Below are 21338 nucleotides of genomic sequence, written 5' to 3' on the forward strand. Positions count from 1 at the left end.
CTGTTTTAAGAGTATGGCCAGTCCACTTAAGTTGCAATCCCTGACACAGTGATTAGCGTGCATGTGAAGGGCGTTGCAAAGTAGTACCAAGGGAGCCACACACACACGCTGCTGGCGAAGTGTTCTAACCATCAGATTTATCACCACTTAACACGAACCCGGGTCTGGTGAGTTGCTGGATGGTGTCTGGGTGTTGGATTGGTGTCTTTGTGCTCTCTGTCTCTTCCCCCTTCTGTGGCTGTCTCCTCCTGTCTCCCTCTGCTGTCTCTGTCTAACCTAATCTGACATAATCTAACCATCATCTTTTTCACCAATACGAACCCTAATCTGATCGGTTGCTGAAGGGTCTCTGTCTGTTGGATCTGTGAGTCTCTTGGCTGTCTCTGTCTCTCCGTTGTCTCCTGTTTGTCTCCTTGTCTTCGTCTCTGTTTGTCTCTGCGTTTTTCCCTGCTGTGTCTTAATGCTGTCTCTATCTCTCCATGTGTGTCTCTGCTGTCTCTTAATGCTGTCTCTCTCTTTGCTCTCTCTATCTCTTCATGTGTGTCTCTGGTGTTTATTTCTCTCTGTAGTTCTTCGTCTCTCATTTTCTCTGCGCTTTTATTTGCTGTCTTGGTTGCTCTTCCTGTCTCTCTGTGTTGTCTCTAGGTCTCTCTCTTTGCTATCTGTTTCATTAAATGTGTCTTTGCCCTTCTGTTTCTCTGTCAATCTTTTCTTTGCCTTCTGCATGTCCTTCCTATCACCTTCGACCTCATATCTGCAATGTCTATCCCTCTCCTCTCTGTCTGTCTGTCTGTCTGTCTGTCTGTCTGTCTGTCTGTCTCTGTCTCTGTCTGTCTGTCTCTCTCTCTCTCTCTCTCTCTCTCCCACAAAACACACACACATATCAAACCACAAAACACATCCGCTAGAACATAACACCTTAAACTTTCCATCTCACTCCTCCAATCTCCCTTTTATCTCTCCTTCCTGTCTCTCCTTATCTATCTCTTCCCCAACCCCACAACACACACACACACACACACACACACACACACACACACACACACACACACACACACACACACACAAACAAAGCCCCCACAACTCCTGAACACCTAAAACTTTCCCATAATAAGCACCAAACTTTGCCAAATAAAACACCTTCTGCTTGACTTTATTGGACCATTATTTCTTGCTCAATTAAGCCCTGTATTTAATCTGAGTTTTATTAATATTTTACTGATGTGACGAGAGGGGGTAATCTCTTGGTAATTTGATTTTGTTTCCTGTTCTTTTTTTCAGTGTGTTTTAAAATGATTACACTCTCGGTTCATTGGGAAGTTGTGTGTGTGTGTGTGTGTGTGTGTGTGTGTGTGTGTGTGTGTGTGTGTAAATATGATTGTGTGCCTTCCAGAGTCGTTTATAAGTGGGAAATAGGTAATGATGATGATGATAATGATAATATTAATAACAATGATAGTAGTAGTAGTGGTAAAAAAAAAAATAATAATAATAATAATAATAATAATAATAACAACATTTTCACACCCCATTCCCTGCCCAACTCTGTTAAATACATCCCATCAACAATTCATACCAGAAATAAATAAATAATAATAATAATTATAATAATAATAATAATAATGATAATAATAACAACTAATAAAAATAAACCGTCCTATCCATAATCTCATCCATAATAATACTAGCCCACCAACTGCATTAATAGCATCTTGGCCCTAATTGACGGCTATTAAGTGAACTATTAACCCCCTGATGCTCGGGAAAACCCTAGTGCTTTAATAGACCCCCAGACGATTTTTCAGACGGTTTTATGCAGATTTATTCAGACGATTTTACTCATATTTTCATACTTTTATTCAGATGGTTTTATTGAGACTATTTTATTCAGACGGTTTTGCTCAGATGGTTTATTCAGACTTTTATTGAGCCTATTTTATTTAGACTTCCATTCAGACGGTTTCATTCTGACGATTTTATTCAGTTGGGAGAGTGAGTCATAGAAGCCTCAGATTTCTCAACCCCTTCACCCTGGGGACGTCATTTCTGCATTTCAGTCCTACCAACAGACGATTTTATCCAGCTGAGGACAAACCCCCCTAGCGCTGACGGGGGGCGGGTTAATGAGGGCCGTATCCAACCCCTCCAGTCCCCCCCAAATCAAAATTAAGTTGAAAAAATCGTCTATCGGCAGAGAATAAATATACAGTTGGTTAAAATCGTCTGGAGGGAGCCATAGCTAAAATAGAAAACGGGGTCATATAGAGAAGGAGGTTCAGGGGGGACTTCATCAAAAATCCCTAACTGCGCGAATCCACTTCCCCGTACGAGGCAAATAGCTATCATCAGAGGCTTATAATTTACAGGGGCTGGGTTATACGGTGTTGTTGTGGTTATATTTTTGTCTCTCTCTCTCTCTCTCTCTCTCTCTCTCTCTCTCTCATCAGAACAGGTCCCTTCTCTCCCCTTCTTTCCTTTTCCAGCATTTATAGTCTCCCCTTCCTTCCCTTCCCTTCCTTAAATTTCTTTCTCCTGGCAATCACACTTCCCTTCCCTCTCCTCCCATCCCCTTCCGCCTGTTCTTCCCTCCTCCCCTCTCTCATTTCCCCTCCCCTCTCCCTCTTCCCTCCCCTCATTTCCCCCTCCTCCCCTCCCCTGTGCCATAATAACAGTGCCTGAGGTGAGTGGTGGGGCGATGTAAAGGAAACCACAGGGGGTCCCACAAGGGGTGTAATGAGCTCTCTATTAAACCGGTTAGCTGTCATTACACTCATCATTACCTCCACAGCACGCGAGGACAGGGGAAGTGCCATCATCATCACCATCATCATCATCATCGACATTATCTTGGTCACCACCACCACCATCATTATCTTCGTCATCACCACCACCATCATTATCTTCGTCATCACCACCACCACCACCATCATCATCATTATCACCATCATCATCGTCATCACCACCACCATCATTATCCCCATCACCATCATCATCATCATCAACCTAACTCCCAAGCCTGTTATCTCATTACACTCATTACCCCCACAGCACGCAGGGAGACGGAAAGTGCCATCATGATCATCACCACCACCACCATCATCATCATCAAGGAGTGGACAGCCAAGGACAAGTGCCAAAGGAAAACGTGAGTACAGTTGCATCAGTTTGTTATGGATTCACCCGTGTCTGTGTGTCTGTGTATAAAATATCTCAAAAAGTTATTATCGGATTTTGATGAATTTTGGTGATATGGTGGGCAGGGGGTCAAGGAAGAGCTGATTAAATTTTAGGGTGGATCCGGACCAGAATGCAGGAATGAAGAAGAAATTTTATAGGCGTCGGTGGAGGTATGCGCTCTGAGAGAAAAGGAAAGGGAAGAGGGAGGAGGACAAAGAAGGAGAAGGAGGAAGTAAATACGAAAAAAAAAGGTTAATGGACAGTGAGAGAGAGAGAGAGAGAGAGAGATGGAGGGGGGAGAGAGAGTCCCCCACATTACACCACAAAATGTCTCCCCAAGCTCTTACTGTGTTTGTATGAAGGGAAATGAGCATAGGGGGATAAGAGTGGAAATTGGCCAAGGCGTGGGGTTGGGGTGAGGAATGGGGAGCTGGCACGCGAGCTGAGAGAGAGAGAGAAAGAGAGAGAGAGAGACGTCCACCTCCTCGCCGCGTGTCCCCTTTTTGTTTTATGTTCGTGGGTAGACGCATGGGGAGAGGGGGAGGAGGGAGCTGGCTGGAGGTGAGATGTGTACATTATAATAAACACACACATGTATACACAGTTATAACACATACACACACACACACACACAAAATCACCATACATATTTTTTTTTTCACTGTAGACGGTACTGTGATTTGTAGGAAACAGTAATTTGGGTACTGTAAGAATTGTCACAGTTATGGATCCAAATTAATCTCCCTCTCTTCGAAATTCCCATTGATAACACCTACTTTACGACATACTGTAAGCGTCTAAATCCACTAATCCACCGCTTAACACCTGCTTTACGACCTACTAAGCGTCTAAATCCACTAATCCACCAAGGAGCTAACCACAGGAGGGACGAGACGACACTCCGGAAATTTACCCCACTGCCAAGCAAAACAATGTTGACTTGACGAGGCAAACAAAGGAAATTATGTTTGTACAGGGGGACACAAAAAAACACTGGGACAATACGTAACAGGAATTTTTATACCAGTGTGGGCTGCCTGAGGTACGGGCTTCGTTAAATAAGTGTGGGGTTGTGGTGAGAGGTTGTGGGTGTGGGTTGAGACTGGTGTGGTTGGGAGGTGTGGTTATGGGTGTGGTTAAGGGAGTGTGGAGTTGAGATTGAGGTGTGGTTGAGAGATGTGGTTGAGGGGATGTGGGATTGAGATTGTGGTGTGGTTGAGGGAGTGTGGGGTTGTGGGTGTGGTTGGGGTTGTGGATGTGATTGAGGGGGTGCAGGGTTGAGACCGTGAGGTGATAGTGTGGTGTGGTTGTGGCTGTATGGTGGGGTGTCCTAAGTGAGACGGGTGTGGGACTGTGGTGTGATTGTGGGGTTGTGGATGTGTGAGGTTTTTGTGGAGTAAAAGTGGAAGAATATCATTGAGTCTAGTGGATGCCTAACCTAACCTAACTTAACCTAACCTAACCCAACCTAACCTTACGTATCCTACCCTAACCCAGCCTAACCTAACCCAGTCTAATCAAACCGAACCTAACTTAACCTAACCTATCCTATCCTAACCTAACCTAACCTAACCTAACCTAACCAAATCTGACCTAGCCCAACCTAACCCAACCTAACCTAACCTAATCTAACCCAGCCACACAACCCCACAGGTAGACACACTCACCTTGGGCCTCTCCTGTAACCCCTTCCCACCTGGGCACCATTACCACCATTACCAGCACCATAACTCGCCCCTTACCTGTGTTTTCTGGCCATTGAGGTAGTGCTAATTAAGGGGTTGATACCTGGGACATTTATTTGTGACAGGTAAATAGAAATCTCAATTGACTTTATCACTCTGTCACATGTCCATTGGTGTCTTTAGGCCTATGGGTGTATGTGAGAAGTACTAGATATTTTTATTACTCATTCTTTTATTCATTCATTCATTTATTCACCTATTTAATTCACTTTCAGAATTATAGGTCATTGGGATTAGTTTTTTTTTTTTTTTGTGATGGTTTCAAGGCCGAAATGATGGGTACGTGAATGGTGAGTAAAATGAAGGTCTTGAAAAGGTGGAATGATGACTAAAACACACACACACACACACACACACACACACACACACACACACACACACACACACACACACACACACACACACACACAACTTTCATATAAGGTACACATCAACGAGAGTATTATATATGAATGTATGTTTGATGTATGTATGTGTGTAAGTTTATCTATGTGCGTGTCATTATACCGGATGAGGACGACAATAGGCCTAGGTAGTAGTATAATTAAGAACGTTATTAGTGGAGTTATATAGCAATTTGCGATTAGTGACTGATAACAGCAAATGGGGTAATTGATTAGAGAGAGAGAGAGAGAGAGGCAAATGGGGTTGGGCTCTTAATCTACTGTAATTGTTGTTCCTCCATTTAGCAACACATATAACTACCACAACTATTCTCTCTCTCTCTCTCTCTCTCTCTCTCTCTCTCTCTCTCTCTCTCTCTCTCTAGGCCTCTCATTCCTAGGCCTAAACCGTTTCAGCCAAATAATGAGCAGGGGCGAAAATAATTACACGTGTCTAATTGGCTCCCCACACACCTGCCTTAGCCTCACCTGAGAGAGAGAGAGAGAGAGAGAGAGAGAGAGAGAGAGAGAGAGAGAGAGAGAGAGAGAGTAAAATGTCAGGCTAAATGAGAGAGAGGGATCGGGAATTTTAACAGAACGAGAGGGGGGAAGGGAAGGAGGAAATGTCTGGCTGAGAGAGAGATAGAAGGAAGAGCATATTTTGTTGAGAGAGGGAGAGAGAGAGAGAGAGAGAGAGAGAGAGAGAGAGAGAGAGGAAAGAAACCCGTGAAACAGAGAACTTCCGCGAACTAATATTCCCGGAAATGAAGCGGGTCACAAACATTCTCCCCCCGAAAAAAAAAAAATAATAATAAAAAATAAAATAAAATAAAAAGGACAAGGAATACAAGAAATCCAGGAACATAATGGTGACGTAAATTTGCGTACGTAAGACCAGAGCAACATTTTGGTACGCAGAGGTAAAATTCTATTAAATACAGAGATTATATTGCAAAAATGTAACTCATCTTCCAGCCATGATTCGTCTCAGAGGGAATTTTTACAAAGACATATTCTCAGCTTTTCTCTGATTCGATTTTTTTTTTTTGTCTTTTCATTTGTTGACCCGAGTGCTTCCCATAACTAAATACTGTTGTCTGGTAATGGCTTAAATGCAGTCCAAAAGTGTCACAAGCCTTCTCATTTGGTTTTGGTGATAGAGGTGTCAGATGTGGTTAAAAATTTATTATTAGATTCTACATTAGGAAGGAGCACAGGGGAAAGATTGTGACCCAGTGATGCAGCTGAAGTAACGAACAAAGCAGATGAAAAGACCAGCAAAGCAATGAACGTAGCTGTGACTGAGGTTAATTGTGAGAGCGTGAAGCCCAAGAGACAACAATAGGCAACAAAATAGAAGGGGAAATAAGGGGAAAAAGTAAAAGGGGTATGAGATGAACCGTGAGATAATGAACGAAGCAGCGACAGTGAATGAAACAGTGACTTAGTGGGCTAACCAACTAACTTAACACCCATAGAGATAGTCGGCATCTGCAGCGAATAGCAGGGGAAAGAAGGGTAAAAAGTAAAAAGGAAATGAGGTAAACTGTGAGATAATGAACGAAGCAGCGACAGCGAATGAAACAGTGAATCAGTGGGCTAACCAACGAACTGAACACCCACAGAGAGAGAGTGAGAGAGAGAGAGGGAGAGAGAGAGAGAGAGTCGACATCCGCAACGAAATAGGAAGGGACAGGCAAAAAAAGAAAAAAAAAGCACTCTGCATCCCCACGGAAGCCTGACAAAGAACCATGCACTCAGCCCAGGTTCACAAAAACAGACTCCGCTCCTGAACAATACCTTTTAAAAATGGCCACCGGCGTATACAACTAAAAGGTCACAGGCAGTTTTTTCGTGGGTTTTCGTCCGGATTCGGGTGTCTAGGGCGGGCTGAGTGGGTTGGGTTGGGTTGGGTTTGGTGGGTGATTTGTGGATTTGGTTTGAGGTGGGGTTAGGGGGTTGGTGGTTCTCTGGGGCTGTGTGGCTTCGCTCTGCCTCTGGTTTGGTTCGTGTGTGTGTGTGTGTGTGTGTGTGTGTGTGTGTGTGTGTGTGTGTGTGTGTGTGTGTGTGTGTGTGTGTGTGTGTGTGAGGGGTAAGTGGTTTTGGGTGTTTGTGTGGCTTTCTCCGTCTCTCTCTCTCTCTCTCTCTCTCTCTCTCTCTCACTGATTGTTCTTTTATCGATTGTGGTGAGGTGAGGGTTTGCTGGTTTTGTCTGTGTAATCTGTGTGTCTGCCTGTCTGTCTGTGTCTGTCTGTCTGCCTGTCTGTTCTTCTGGATTTTCTCTTCATGTCCCTGTCTGTCTGTCAGCGTCTGTTTCTTTCTCTTTATTTCACTTTTGCTGTCTGCCTGTGTGTCTGTTTCCACCTCTCTCTCTCTCTCTCTCTCTCTCTCTCTCTCTCTCTCTCTCCCCCCTACCCCCATAGTGGTCGTTACGGTTAGTAGTAATTATAGTCTTGGAGCCATCGCTACCCCTACCATGTACCGACCATAATTGTAAGTGCCTCCACCATTACCATCATGCCTACCATACCCTACCATTCCTACCATGCCCTACCATTCCTACCATACCCTGCTACTGCCACTACTACCACCAGTACCACTGCCATAACCACAACAACCACTACTACCACAACTACCACTACCACGCCACACCCTTCCCATGAACTTTACTTACTTACGTGTGACCTTTCGTATTCTCTCTCTCTCTCTCTCTCTCTCTCTCTCTCTCTCTCTCTCTCTCTCTCTCTCTCTCTCTCTCTCTCTCTCTCCCCAGAAGCCAATATAGGCAGAAGTACATTAATTATGATAAACAGACAGGGAGAGAGAGAGAGGCGCAGGCTGGGGAGAAGGAGGGGGAGGCCGAGTAAGAGAAGGGGAGACAACCATACGGACGCACATACTGATACACACACACACACACACACACACACACACACACACACACACACACACACACACACACAGTCCTGCCAAAATTCCTTACACCATCTTACAGTTTCTCTCGTATCTTTAATAAACCGCCTCAGATAACCTACCCTGGCTCAGATCACCGATAGATAGATGGATAGATAGATAGGTAGGTAGGTGGGTAGGCAGGTAGATGGGTAGGAAGGTAGATAGATAGGTAGGTAAATGGGCAGGTAGGTAGGTGGGTAGGAAGGTAGATAGGTAGGTAGGTATAGATAGATAGATAGATAGAGACAATACCCTAGCTCATATCGACTGCCTAATAAATCCTACAGTGCCAGAAATCAACACACAAGAAATCCTACTGCTACTGAGATCACCAGCAGAATAATAATAATAATAATAATAATATTATTATTATTATTAAATCCACCCAAAAATCCTACTGTTATTCAAATGACCAGAAAAAAAATGGTAAAATAAATCCGGCCAAAAAAAAAAAAAATCACCCACCTTCCATAACAAATAAATAAATCCCGTAAATCCCTTAATAAAACAGGCGTCACCTACCTTCCATAATAAATAAATCCCATAAATCCCCTAATAAAACAGGCGTCACCCACCTTCCATAATAAACAAATCCCATAAATCCCCTAATAAAACAGGCGTCACCCACCTTCCATAATAAATAAATCCCATAAATCCCCTAATAAAACAGGCGTCACCCACCTTCCATAATAAATAAATCCCGTAAATCCCTTAATAAAACAGGCGTCACCTACCTTCCATAATAAATAAATCCCATAAATCCCCTAATAAAACAGGCGTCACCCACCTTCCATAATAAACAAATCCCATAAATCCCCTAATAAAACAGGCGTCACCCACCTTCCATAATAAATAAATCCCATAAATCCCCTAATAAAACAGGCGTCACCCACCTTCCATAATAAATAAATCCCATAAATCCCCTAATAAAACAGGCGTCACCCACCTTCCATAATAAATAAATCCCATAAATCCCCTAATAAAACAGGCGTCACCCACCTTCCATAATAAATAAATCCCATAAATCCCTCAATAAAACAGGCGTCACCCACCTTCCATAGCCCCGTCTTGTGCGTCCACCCGCCCCCTCCTCCGCCCCCTCCCGCCTCCTCGCCAGACCCCACCTGGTTGGTCCTGGAGATGGGCGGGGTGTGTGGGGTGGTGGCCATGCCGGGGTGGTACATCATGTCGTGCTTCAGCTGTGGTATGGCCCCGGGGGGCTGGCCATGGCTGTGCTTCGAGATGTCCACAGCGGCCAAGGCTTCAGCACGAGTCAGCAAGCCATCGTCCAGACCCGCGCCGAAGAGCTGAGTTTGTGGGGCCAGGGGCAGTGGCTTGTAGTCCTCCTGTGGGAAGAAGAAGAGGAGTGTGATGAAGAGGAAGAGGGAGAAGAGGAAGGGTGTGAGGAAGAGGAAGGGTGTGAGGAAGAGGAAGGGTGTGAGGAAGAGGAAGCGTTATATTAGTTAGATATCAGGCTTGTATTTGTAGCATTCCTGTGGGAAGAAGAAGAGGAAGGGTGTGATGAAGAGGAAGGGGTAGAAGAGGAAGGGTGTGATGGAGAGGAAGAGGGAGAAGAGGAAGGGTGTGATGAAGAGGAAGAGGTGGAAGAGGAAGGGTGTGATGGAGAGGAAGAGGGAGAAGAGGAAGGGTGTGATGAAGAGGAAGGGGTAGAAGAGGAAGGGTGTGATGGAGAGGAAGAGGGAGAAGAGGAAGGGTGTGATGGAGAGGAAGGGGTAGAAGAGGAAGGGTGTGATGGAGAGGAAGAGGGAGAAGAGGAAGGGTGTGATGGAGAGGAAGGGGTAGAAGAGGAAGGAGGGTGTGATGAAGAGGAGGAGTTGGAAGAGGAAGGGTGTGATGAAGAGGAAGGGTGTGATGAAGAGGAAGGGTGTGATGAAGAAGAAGGGTGTGATGAAGGGGAAGGGTGTGATGAAGAGGAAGGGTGTGATGAAGAGGAAGGGTGTGATGAAGAGGAAGGGTTAGGTTAGTTAGATCGTTGAATATCGGTTAGAAAGATGGACATGCAATTTTTCTAAGCCCCAATCGTCTCCTAGAACACGCCCCACAGCCGTCACGTTCCACCCAGGTCCCCAAATGTACCACTAGTTAACCCTCTGGTGCCTCAAGAAGAAATCGTCTCCTTGAGCTGAATAAAATCGTCTGGGGAAGGCAAAAATAAAAAGACGCTATGGTCCTGCACATTTTTTTTTATGCAAGGAAGAAGGAATGAAAGGTTAAAATCCCGCATATAATGTTCCCTCCAAGAAATAATGAAAAGAGAATAGTAATAACAATAGTAAGTAACAGTGTTGTGGTAGTAGTAGTTGAAGTAGTAGTTGTTGTAATCCTAGCTTCATCAGACGTGTAAACTCAGTGGACTACAGGCTGAGGTTACCATCTTACTGAGTCTACCATTCTTTGGAGGGATAATAGGGAAGTAGAGGGACGTTAGTATAACCTGGCAGATCCTCCGTCCAGTCATATCAGTACCATCACGTGAAGGCGTCCCTGTAGAGCAACTAGGGAAGAATTACAACACCCCATCGTCCCACAAACAACGCTAAATAAGACTAAAAAAACTAAATCGACAATCGGCGGGCATTAATGGAAAGTGTGGATGACGGCGGTGACCAGAATCTCTTTCCAATAACGCCGACACATTAGCGCTAATCACATTTACCTTTCAGCTCTCTCACCTGTGCCGCCGCTCTGATCAACGCGCACAATTCCACACGGCCATGCTCGCTCTCTGTCTGTCCCTGTCTCTTCCCCCCCCTCTCTCTCTCTCCCTCTCTCTCTCTCTCTCTCTCTCTCTCGACTAAATAAAAACATTTTCACTGCACAAGACCTCATTAGGCCACTCCCTCCCTAATCCCATCTGCATCAATATTCGTCGATTTAACTCGGGGGTTTTGCCAGCGTGCACTTTCATCCTCACTGTTAATCCGCGCGTCAGTAGGTGGAATGCTTCGCTAAATCCCTCCTTGGTCACCCTTTTTTTTTCTTTTTCTTTTTTTTTGAGTCTCCCCTCCCTTACCCCCCCCTCCTCTCTCTCTCGCTCTCTGTACCCCGCCTCCGCCTCCTCCCCACCTCGTCTCTTCCGCCTACTCCTCCACGTCCCTGCCTCTTCTCTCTCTGTCTCTTCTATCTCCCCTCCTACTACTTTCCCCCGCTTTTCCATCTCCACACTTCCCTTCCCTCCTTCCTTCCTTCTCTTTCCCCTCTTTCCTCTCCCCTTCTTCCACCTTTCCCCTTCCTCTCCTCTCCCTTTCTCTCATCCTTCCTCTTCTTTTTCATCCCCCATTCCCCTTCCTTCCTTCTCTCTCTCTCTCTCCCCCGCCCTTCTTCTGTCCCTCCCCTCCCTCTCTCCCCCTTCCCTCCCCTTTAGCATAAGTAGGAGGTGATTGGGACGCATTTCAGAGAGATCCCCCTCCCCTCTCCCCTCTCCCCCTCTCCCCTCTCCCCTCCGCCACACCCCCAACCTACTCCCAGCCACCCTCCACACTCCCTTCCTCTCCAGACCCCTCATCCCCTCCCCACTCCCAACCCAGACCTTTCATCCCCTTCCCCCTCCTCCTCCCCCAACTCCCCTCCCCTCTGAAAAAATGGAATTATGATTTGTGCGTTTCTTCCGGCAGAGTGTTTGATTGGTGTGTTGATGCGCTTGTTAGATGCTGGGGCTAATCTGCACTTTGCTCTCTCTCTCTCTCTCTCTCAGGGAAAAAGGGACACACACACACACACACTCACAAAATAGGAGACACTTAGAAGCTTGAAATAGACAAGAGACAGAGACAAAGGCAGACAGAAGGAGACAGAGACAGACAGACAGAAGGAGACAGAGACAGACAGAGAGACACACGGACAGAAAGAGAGAGAGAGAGAGAGGGAGAGGCACTATACTATGGTGACGGACGGCTCTGTGCTTCCCATTCCGCAGAGACTATCAATCTGAAATTCTAGCCACACACTTGGGGAGGAAGAGGAAGAGTCGGCTAGGTCACTGCTGCCTCCTTACACCACCACACCACACTACCATCTCTGCCACACCACTACTCTACCACACTTCGCCACATCATACTCCCACACCACCACTACTGCCACAACGCCACTGCTACCCCATCTCCACACACCACACCACACCTCTACCACTACCGCTGATGTCCCCTCTCAACACACCACACCCCTACCCCACACCGCTGCCACTACCACACCACAAGAACAACCACACTTGCACCCTGACACTATGCCACACTGCCATCTCCGTACCACCACACCACACCACACCACACCACACCACACCACTACCACCACCACCACTTCCTTCAATAGTCCATCATTAAGCCTACCACAGTTTAGCCCTGATTCACCCACAACCCAACCCAACCAGACCCGACCCAACCCAACCCAACCCAACCCAACCTAGCCAAGCCATCCAAGAGATGTAACTCTACTCCCAGTGTGTATGTGTGTGTGTGTGTGTGTTTGTGTGTGTGTGTGTGTGTGTGTGTGTGTGTGTGTGTGTGTGTGCGCCCACTGCAGTTCTTGGTTTATGTGTGTACGTTGAAGTCTATGTGTTGCAGATGTGTGTGTGTGTGTGTGTGTGTGTGTGTGTGTGTGTGTGTGTGTGGCGGAAGTGTTCGGTTTTAAGGTGGTCAGGGGACGTCAGACAGCGAGTGAGAGGCTGAGGTGAGAGAGAGAGAGAGAGAGAGAGGAGAGTTAAGGGGAAGTTTTAAGGGAGTTAAGGGAGAGAGAGTGAATAAAGGAAGAGAGAGTTAACGGAGAAAAAGTTGAGAGAGAGAGAGAGAGAGTTATAAGAGAGAAAGACAGAGAGAGTAAAGGGAGAGATTTAAGGGAGAGAGGAAGACTTGAGGGAGAGTTCAGGGAGAGAGTCGAGAAAGAGAAAGAAAGTTAAGGGAGTAAGACTTAAGGGAGAGAGTTAACTGAGAGTAAAGAGAGAGAGAGTCGAGGGAGGGAGAAAGAGGGTTAAGGGAGAGAGAGTTCAGGGAGAGAATGAGTAAGGGAGAGGAGGGAGGAGGAAGGGAGGGCTGTCAAAGGGAACAGAGCTTAAGAAGGCCTTGAGAAAAATGTATGTAGTGATACTTGGAGAGAGAGAGAGAGAGAGAGAGAGAGAGAGACAGACAGACAGACAGACAGACAGACAGACATATTGTTACTACCCCTGAACAGCAAAACCTAATTCTTTATCACATAAGTATAAGGGCACACTGATATTACCCTCCTCATACTCGGATTTACCTATCCTAATATTCACATTAAATTCCTTTCACTTGGCACACCTTATCCTGTCCCCTTATCCTAATACCCACACTAATACTGAACCACACATAGTCATTTCCAGTCCATGTTTTCCTTATACTCATCATTTTCCAACACAGTTTTTACTCCCCAGTCTCCCCGGCTGGTTTCTCCCCTCCCCCACTCTCCCCCATTCCAATTTTCTTAGTCCCCACCATCTCCATCACTCCACACTAACTCCCCCACCACACAGATATTTACTCCCCAACCACCAGCACCCTACTACCAATATCCACCCCCACCCACTCCCCCCACCCTCAGCTCCCCACCCTGGTTATCTCCCAGACTCTCTCCCCAACCCCCACACCAACCTTCACCACATCCACCATTTTTCAAGGTATTATAACCCCCCACCACCACCACCACCAGCACCCTCCTTCCCCACCCAGTTTCCCACATCCCCACCATTAATCCCCACCATCTCCCACGCTTCCTTCATCACTACACCAACTCTCACACCACACTTATTATTTGTCATCATCATCATCATCATCATCATCTTCATTTCTATACCTCGACCCTACCAATTTTCAAAACATATTTACTTCACCCCCACCTGTCTTCCTCAGCCAGTTCCCCACATCCCCACCCACAGTCCCCACCATTTCTCACAGTATCTCCATCAGTTAATCCCACCTCATCTCCCTCATTATCTCCATCGGTCTACCTTAGCTCCCCCACACCACCATTTTTCGTGAGATACATACTCCATCCTACCACCACCACCACCGTCCTTCCCAACCAACTTCCCCGCATCCCCAGCCTCCCTCCACCATCTCCCTCACTCAGCACTAACGCCGCATCACGTGAGAGGCAGCAGAACCTCCTCGCCGTTATCCATGATCGCTGCAACATACCCTGCATCACCACACCGCCTGCCTGAATAATGCATGACCTGGCCCCGCCGTCACACCCCACGCCCCGGTCATGCAATTCCAGCCGCTGTGTGCAAGGGGGGGGGGGAGCTGGGTACTTGCACGGACACGGACGGAGAGTTACGATGGGCGCTCTTAATACGGACGCAAGCGGACGCAGACTTATGATGATGCTGGCTATAAGGCGGAGGAAGACGGAAGGGAAGTGTGGAAGGATGAAAAATTGAGTCGACTTTTTTCTTCTTTTTTATGGAGTGGTAGTAGTAGCAGTAGTAGTAGTAGTAGTAGTAGCAGTTGTTGTTGTTGCTCTTGTAGCCCTAGGTTCATCTGAAATTGTACCCAGTGAACTGCAGGCTGAAATTGTCCCCCTCCTGCCTTTTCTACCCTCCTCATTTCGGGGAATAGGGAGGGAGTTGAGGGACGTTCCTATAACCAGTCTTTATTATTATTATTATTATAGAAACTAATTATTTTCACGATGATTCCACACGCACGAAAACTAACTCTCCCACTAGCGCCGGGGAGAAGATGAAGTATATGAAATGTGTGTGTGTGTGTGTGTGTGTGTGTGTGTGTGTGTGTGTGTGTGTGTGTGTGTGTGTGTGTGTGTGTGTGTGTGTGTGTGTGTGTGTGTGTGTGTGTGTGTGTGTGTGTTTTAAATATGGGCTGGCGCAGGCTCTAAAAATGCAGAGAGGAGTTCATGTTTTTGGCGACGCGGCGAAGGTGAACGTGGGGGAGGACGTGACTGGAATGCTGAGAGAGAGAGAGAGAGAGAGAGAGAGAGAGAATGGGTGAATGGAGGTAAATATATAGTTAGGTAGATAAAGATATTGAAGGACTTGGTGACAAACAGACAGACGGAGAAAGATAGAGAAATAATGAGTAGGTGACAAGGGTGGGGTAGGTAGGGGGTGAAGTGGAGGGGGAGGGGGAAACTAACTAGGAGAGGAGGAGGAGGGGGTAGTGTAGGGAGAGAACTTTATTACGGGGTGTCAGGGAGAGAGAATGAAGCGATGATGATGGCTGTTTTTGTTATATTCTGTGCTTCCTTTTTGTTCCATGTTCATTACGGGGTGGCGTGGATGGGGAACTGATGAATTCTGAATGCTTGGGAGAGTGAATGGACGTGTGGTTTATTTTTTATGCTGTTATTTCGATGGTTTTTCGTATTTTTTGCTTTTTACTCTTCGTGGGTCATGTCTCTCCTTTTTTTGATGGCTGGAGGTAGGATGATGATGGTGGTTGTGGTGGTGGTGGTGGTGGTCGTTTTATTGATGATGATGGTGGTGATGGTCGTGATATTGATGACGATGGTGGTGGTGGTGATGATGGTGGTGGTCGTTTTATTGGTGATTATGATGATGGTTGTGGTAGTGAGGATGATGGTGGTGGTGGTGGTGGTGATGGTGGTAATGTATCTGTTTTTATAGACTGATGATGATGATGATGATGATGATGATGATGCTGAGAGACAAAGAGGGTGAGGGAGAGAGACGAGGGGGTGTGGGGAACAAAGGGTGACGAATTAGGGGTGAGGGGTGAGAGTCTGGGGGTCGAGGGGTGAGAAGGGGTGAGGTGAAGGGCGACAGATGTGGAGTGAGAAGTATGAAGTGTGAGAGGTGAAAGGTGGGGAGGGTGACGAGTGAGAAAGAGGTAGTATGTGGAGGGTGAGGAACGTAGGGTGAGAGGTGAGGAGTGATGAATGAATGGGGTGAATAGGAGGTGGCTAGGGTGAGTGGAGAGATGAATAAATGTGGGATGGGGGAGTGAGTGAAGGTGTATGAAACGAGTAGTGAGGAATTTGAAGGGTGACACAGAGAGCGATAAGGTTGGGGACAGATAGATAGACAGAAAGACAGGTAAACAGATAGGTAGACAGACAGACAGACAGGTGGATAGAGAGACGAGGAGACAGACAGGACAGGTAGACAATCAGACAGACAGGAATACAAGTAGAAAGAGAGACAAATCGCCCGGTAAGCAATGACCAGGTAAGATAGAGGGCTCAGGTGAGATAATTAGCACCCACCTATTCTCCCAGGTGTCACAGCAGCCCCCTACAATTCCCACCCCACTCACCTCCCCGTCAATTGAGGTGGGGATTAGCACCCGTTTGCATGAGTGTGTGAAAAGATAATTGAGGGAGAGAGAGAGAGAAGGGGGCACACCAATCAATACCAATCCCACAGGTGTACGTCGAGGTGTGATGTAATGAGGGGGTAGGATTGGTTAGACACTGGCCATTGAGTACTTGTGCATGAATGATTAGGGGGAAATACCTTTTTTTATTTTTTAAGTAATGTTAAGTAGATAGATAGATTTATTGATGGATGGATGGCTAGACAGATAGATAGATAGGTAGATAGACACAGATAGATGGATAAACAGATAGATTTCACCCCCTCCATGGATGATGCAAAGAAAAAGACGAAGATGAAGAAGCAGAAGAGGGTGCACGAGATCCCTGAGAGAAGAGGAGCCAAATCAATGCCGTCAGCTGAGACCGATTGATAAAGTTCTCCGAGGGGGGAGGGGGGAAGAGGGAACAAAAAAGACAGACTGTGGGAAGAAAGAACACCGGCACAGACACGAGAACACACGCGAGAACACACGAAAACTTACGAGAACAGACGAGAACACAGAATCTTTTACCCCTGTCAATCTTAAACCAGATTCTCTTTAGTCCAGATAATTCAACCCTTTCAGCCCGAGAACGTACACTACTTTGTATTTCATTCTGGCTGCAGATAGACAGATAGACAGATAGGTAGATAGATAGGTAGATAGATGGATAGGGATAGATAGATAGGTAGATAAATGGAAAGAGATAGATAGGTGGGCTTTAATGACAATACAAAAAGAAAAAAAAGCACGCAGAGAGAGAGAGAGAGAGAGAGAGAGGTCCTAAGCCACCTGGACACATGATGTATTCAGTATTATGGCCACAGTTATTTTCTTTATCGATATATCTGTCTGTCTTACTGTCTGAAACTGTCTATATGTCCGTTTGTGTGTGTGTGTGTGTGTGTGTGTGTGTGTGTGTGTGTGTGTGTGTGTGTGTGTGTGTGTGTGTGTATCGTTCTCTGTATCTGTTTGTTCGTATGTCAGTATACTCTCTCTCTCTCTCTCTCTCTCTCTCTCTCTCTCTCTCAACACGCAGGGGGAGAGAGAAGGGGAAAGAATGGGAAATCGGATTGGTAAGGAAAAGCAAGTTAGAGGGGAGAGAATGAAATTAATAAGAAGAAAAAAAGAAAAAGTGAGAGGGTCTGGAGAGGGGATTGGAGATGCAGAGAGAGAGAGAGAGAGAGAGAGAGAGAGAGAGAGAGAGAGAGAGGTGAAAAGACAAAGAGAGAAGGAGGGAGAGAAAGGGCGAAAAAGAAGGAAGGGAGAAAGAGATCGTAGCAAAAGAAAGAGAGTGAAGGGTGAGAGGGAGAGAAAACATATTCACCGGGTACTGCAGACAAGCTGGGGTGAGAGGGAACATGGATTTCATTTATTCACGCCGCCTCCTTTACAAAACACACAGATTTCCCGACCCCGCTTCGAAGCTCCGACCCCCACGCGGATTTCGACTCCATATTTTCTCTCGTCGATGTCAGCAGAGAGCAGTCTTGTGTATGACAGGATGGTATAAACTGGCTAGTGAGGGAATTTTTCAGGATTTGTGTGGGAGAATTTTGCAGAACGGGTGAAAATTTGAGTTGCTTCGGAGCTTCGACCTTCTGGATTCAACTTTTTTTTTTTTTTTTTTTTTTTTTTAGTGTCATCAAAGATTTCAGTAGTCTTGTGCATCGTAGAGGTATCATGGAGTGGTATAACTGGACTGTGTGAGGAAGTTTTGCAGAATAAGAGCAGAGTTCAAAATGTTAGTTCGAAGCTTCATTTGTCCAGATTTCGAGTCCTTTCGTATTTTCTGTCAGTGATTTGACCAGAGTTTGAGGGTATTGTACAGGACAGGTTGATATAACTAGATAATGCAGAAAAGAAAAGGCAGAACAAACAGATTTCAAAGTGCTGTTTCAGATTTCAGAACATCACTCTGGAGAGTAAACTCTTTAAATTTTCAGTTCCTTCTATTTCTCCTGTCAGCAGTGAAACCAAAGACCAATGTAACTGTTTCTAGTGTTTGATGGTATGGTTGGGTGGCGTGTGAAAGCTTGGTTTCACTTCGGTTTGGGTTTGATGGAGAGGTGGACAGAAGGCGTACCACTGAGATTTCTTGCATCATATTATCAACCCATATTTTGACTCCTCCCTGTCATCTGCCTTTAGTGTTACCAGACTATCACACTATATTTCTCTTCCTCCCTTGCTTAGTCTTTAGTGTTACCAGAGAACAGGGATGTCTTGTTGTAATTGATACGAGAAAAATTGCAGCACACTCTTGATTTTGAAACCCGACTTTTGAGCCTTGACTCATCTTGATTTCTACTCAGTGTTTTCTGTCAACGATGTCACAGAAAGGCAGTGCATGTCTTGTGTAGCACTGGGTGATGTAGGTGTCTGGGGTAAGAAAAGCTTTGTGTAATTCTGGCTTGGTTTGGCCTGGAGAGACAGACAGGAACAAGAGTAAATTTCGAGACTGTTTTGCTGCATCGACTCACGTGGGTTTTGACTCCATATCCAGGCTCCATTTTATATGCATCGTGTAATCTGTGAATGATGTCTGTACAGTGCATGAGAATTTTGCATAACACCTGGTGGGAGAATAATCTATAGGACAAATTTCAAACTACTGCTTCGGAGTTTTGACGCATCTGATTTCCTTTCCATATTTTCCGTCTTTAATCCCAAAGAAAAACAGGACTATGTTTTCTATTACTGGGATGTATAACGGTCTGGTGTGAGAGAACCTGGTGTATCTCTGGCTGGTGTGAGAGACTGGCGTAACTTTGAAGTAATTTGGGCTGGATAGAGACAGAAACAAGCTAAAATAAGAAACACCACTTCGGAGCTTCGACTCCTAATTTCTCCGCATATTCCATCAGCAGTATCAGGAAAAGGACAGGGGAATAATTGTGCAGCACTTGATGGTATAGATGTCTGGTGTGAGAGGACCTGGTGTATCTCTGCCTGGTGTGAGAGGAGCTGGTGTATCTCTGCCTGGTGTGAGAGGAGCTGGTGTATCGCTGCCTGGTGTGAGGGGCTTGTATGAGGGGCCGGTGTAACTCCGTGCTGACTTGGGCTGGGGAGACGGACGGAAACAAGAGGAGGATCAACCCAGAGTGACGGGGACACTGCACGTTAACTGGCGGACACTGACGTAAACAAATGTCCTGATTGGTTAGCCCGGTGCCGACACGGGTGATATGATTGGCTGGAAGTGGGACAAGGGTGACGCGCGGAGGAGTAAGGCCCCCCCCCCCATCCTCTCCGTCACGGCTTCACAGTGATTCGAGTTCACGTGGTGTTTTTAAATATGCATTGGACTTGGTGTTAACGATTGGTGTGATTGGTTGGCCAGGTGTTGACTTGACCTTATGGATTGATGGAAATGGAACAAGGGTGACGCGCCGGGTGGAAAAAGGCTCCTAGGTCGTTGCTTTAGAGTGATTGGAGATGAGTTACTGTTTTAAAATAGTCACTGGACCCGGTAATAGTGATTGGTAGGATTAGGTGGTCCGATGTCGACATGAGCGACATGATTGGCTGGGAATGGGGCCAGGGTGACACGCGGAGGAGTAATGCCCCCTCCATCGCAGCCTGAGAGTGATTGGGGTTCAGATATCGCTTTAAAACATTCATTCTACCTGGGAGTAATGATTAGCTGGCCAGGTGTCGACGGGAACTTCATGATCGGGTGGACACGGGACAAGAGTGACACGCAGGGTAGTAAGCCCCCTCCGTGGCAGCTTCCGAGTGATTGGAGTGTAGTTCCCTTGTCGCCAGCGTTATGAAATATTCATTGGACTTTGTAATAATTGAGTGCGTTCCCAGGGCAACATCAGGACACAAATTTGAAGCGTCATTTGTTAAGACTGGTCCACTAATCATTCCCGGGATGATTTAATCTACAAAAAGGGCATTGCGGAATTATTCTCTGCTGGCAGTTAAAAGCTCAGAGACTTTACATACATTGGGCACAAAATATATATAAAGAGTGAGAGTTAAAGAGAGAGAGACGGAGACAGAGAGAGAGACAGACAGACAGACAAAGGAATAATTATTAAATCATGTGATAGACAGACGGAGAGACAGACAGACAGACAGACAAAGGAGTAATCTACAAAATCATGTGGGATCAGTCCTGTATGAGACAGCCCTAGCATGTATTCAATATGGACGGTGGGTGTTAGTGCCGAAGTGGTGACATGTGGAGGTGTAGGAGGACTACTGGGCCTTGGGATAGGCTACTGCCCCCGAGATATAGGCCTTGAAGCCTTTGCCCAGAGTCGGACACTTAAAAAAAAAAAAAGAAAAAAGAAACAGAAAAGAAAACGAAAAAGGCATCCCCGTACTAAAGGATCTTTAATAATAATGATGATAATAATAATAATAATAATAATAATAATGTTCCCCAGGTCATTTATGGATCAATCATCGCTTTATTAACATCGGCTCAGACGTCATAAAATTAACATGGATGCGTTCGATCAGCAGAAGAGGCAAATGTTCACCACATGTTTCACTTCTCCGTCTCACTTCTCCCTCATCTGACTAATATCCCTAAGCTGAGAGAGGCTTGATGTGTTTCTCCGTCCACAGATACAAAACTTCGCCTAATATTCCACCTCCTCTTCTTCTCACTTTCCACTGCTGACTTAATATTTCGAAGCTGAGAGAGGCTTCGTATATTTCTCAGCGCATAGATACAGAAGTTTACCTAATATTTCATCTCTTCTTCTTATCACTTTCCTCTGCTGGCTAATATTTCTAAGCTGAGAGAG

At 45.9% G+C, this 21338-nt stretch overlaps 1 protein-coding gene across 1 annotated transcript in view; it reads right to left on the minus strand.

Annotated features, from left to right (window-relative positions):
* Positions 1-21338, minus strand: part of acj6 (abnormal chemosensory protein 6) — a 159516-nt gene that overhangs the window by 35319 nt on the left and 102859 nt on the right. Inside the window, exon 3 of the mRNA XM_080271416.1 lies at positions 9313-9606. Coding sequence (XP_080127542.1) covers positions 9313-9606 — 294 coding nt within the window. The remainder of the gene's footprint in view (positions 1-9312; positions 9607-21338) is intronic.

The sequence above is a fragment of the Coenobita brevimanus genome, chromosome 46, assembly GCF_032717465.1.
Source record: "Coenobita brevimanus isolate Jiangsu-jjx chromosome 46, ASM3271746v2, whole genome shotgun sequence".
NCBI lineage: Eukaryota > Metazoa > Arthropoda > Malacostraca > Decapoda > Coenobitidae > Coenobita > Coenobita brevimanus.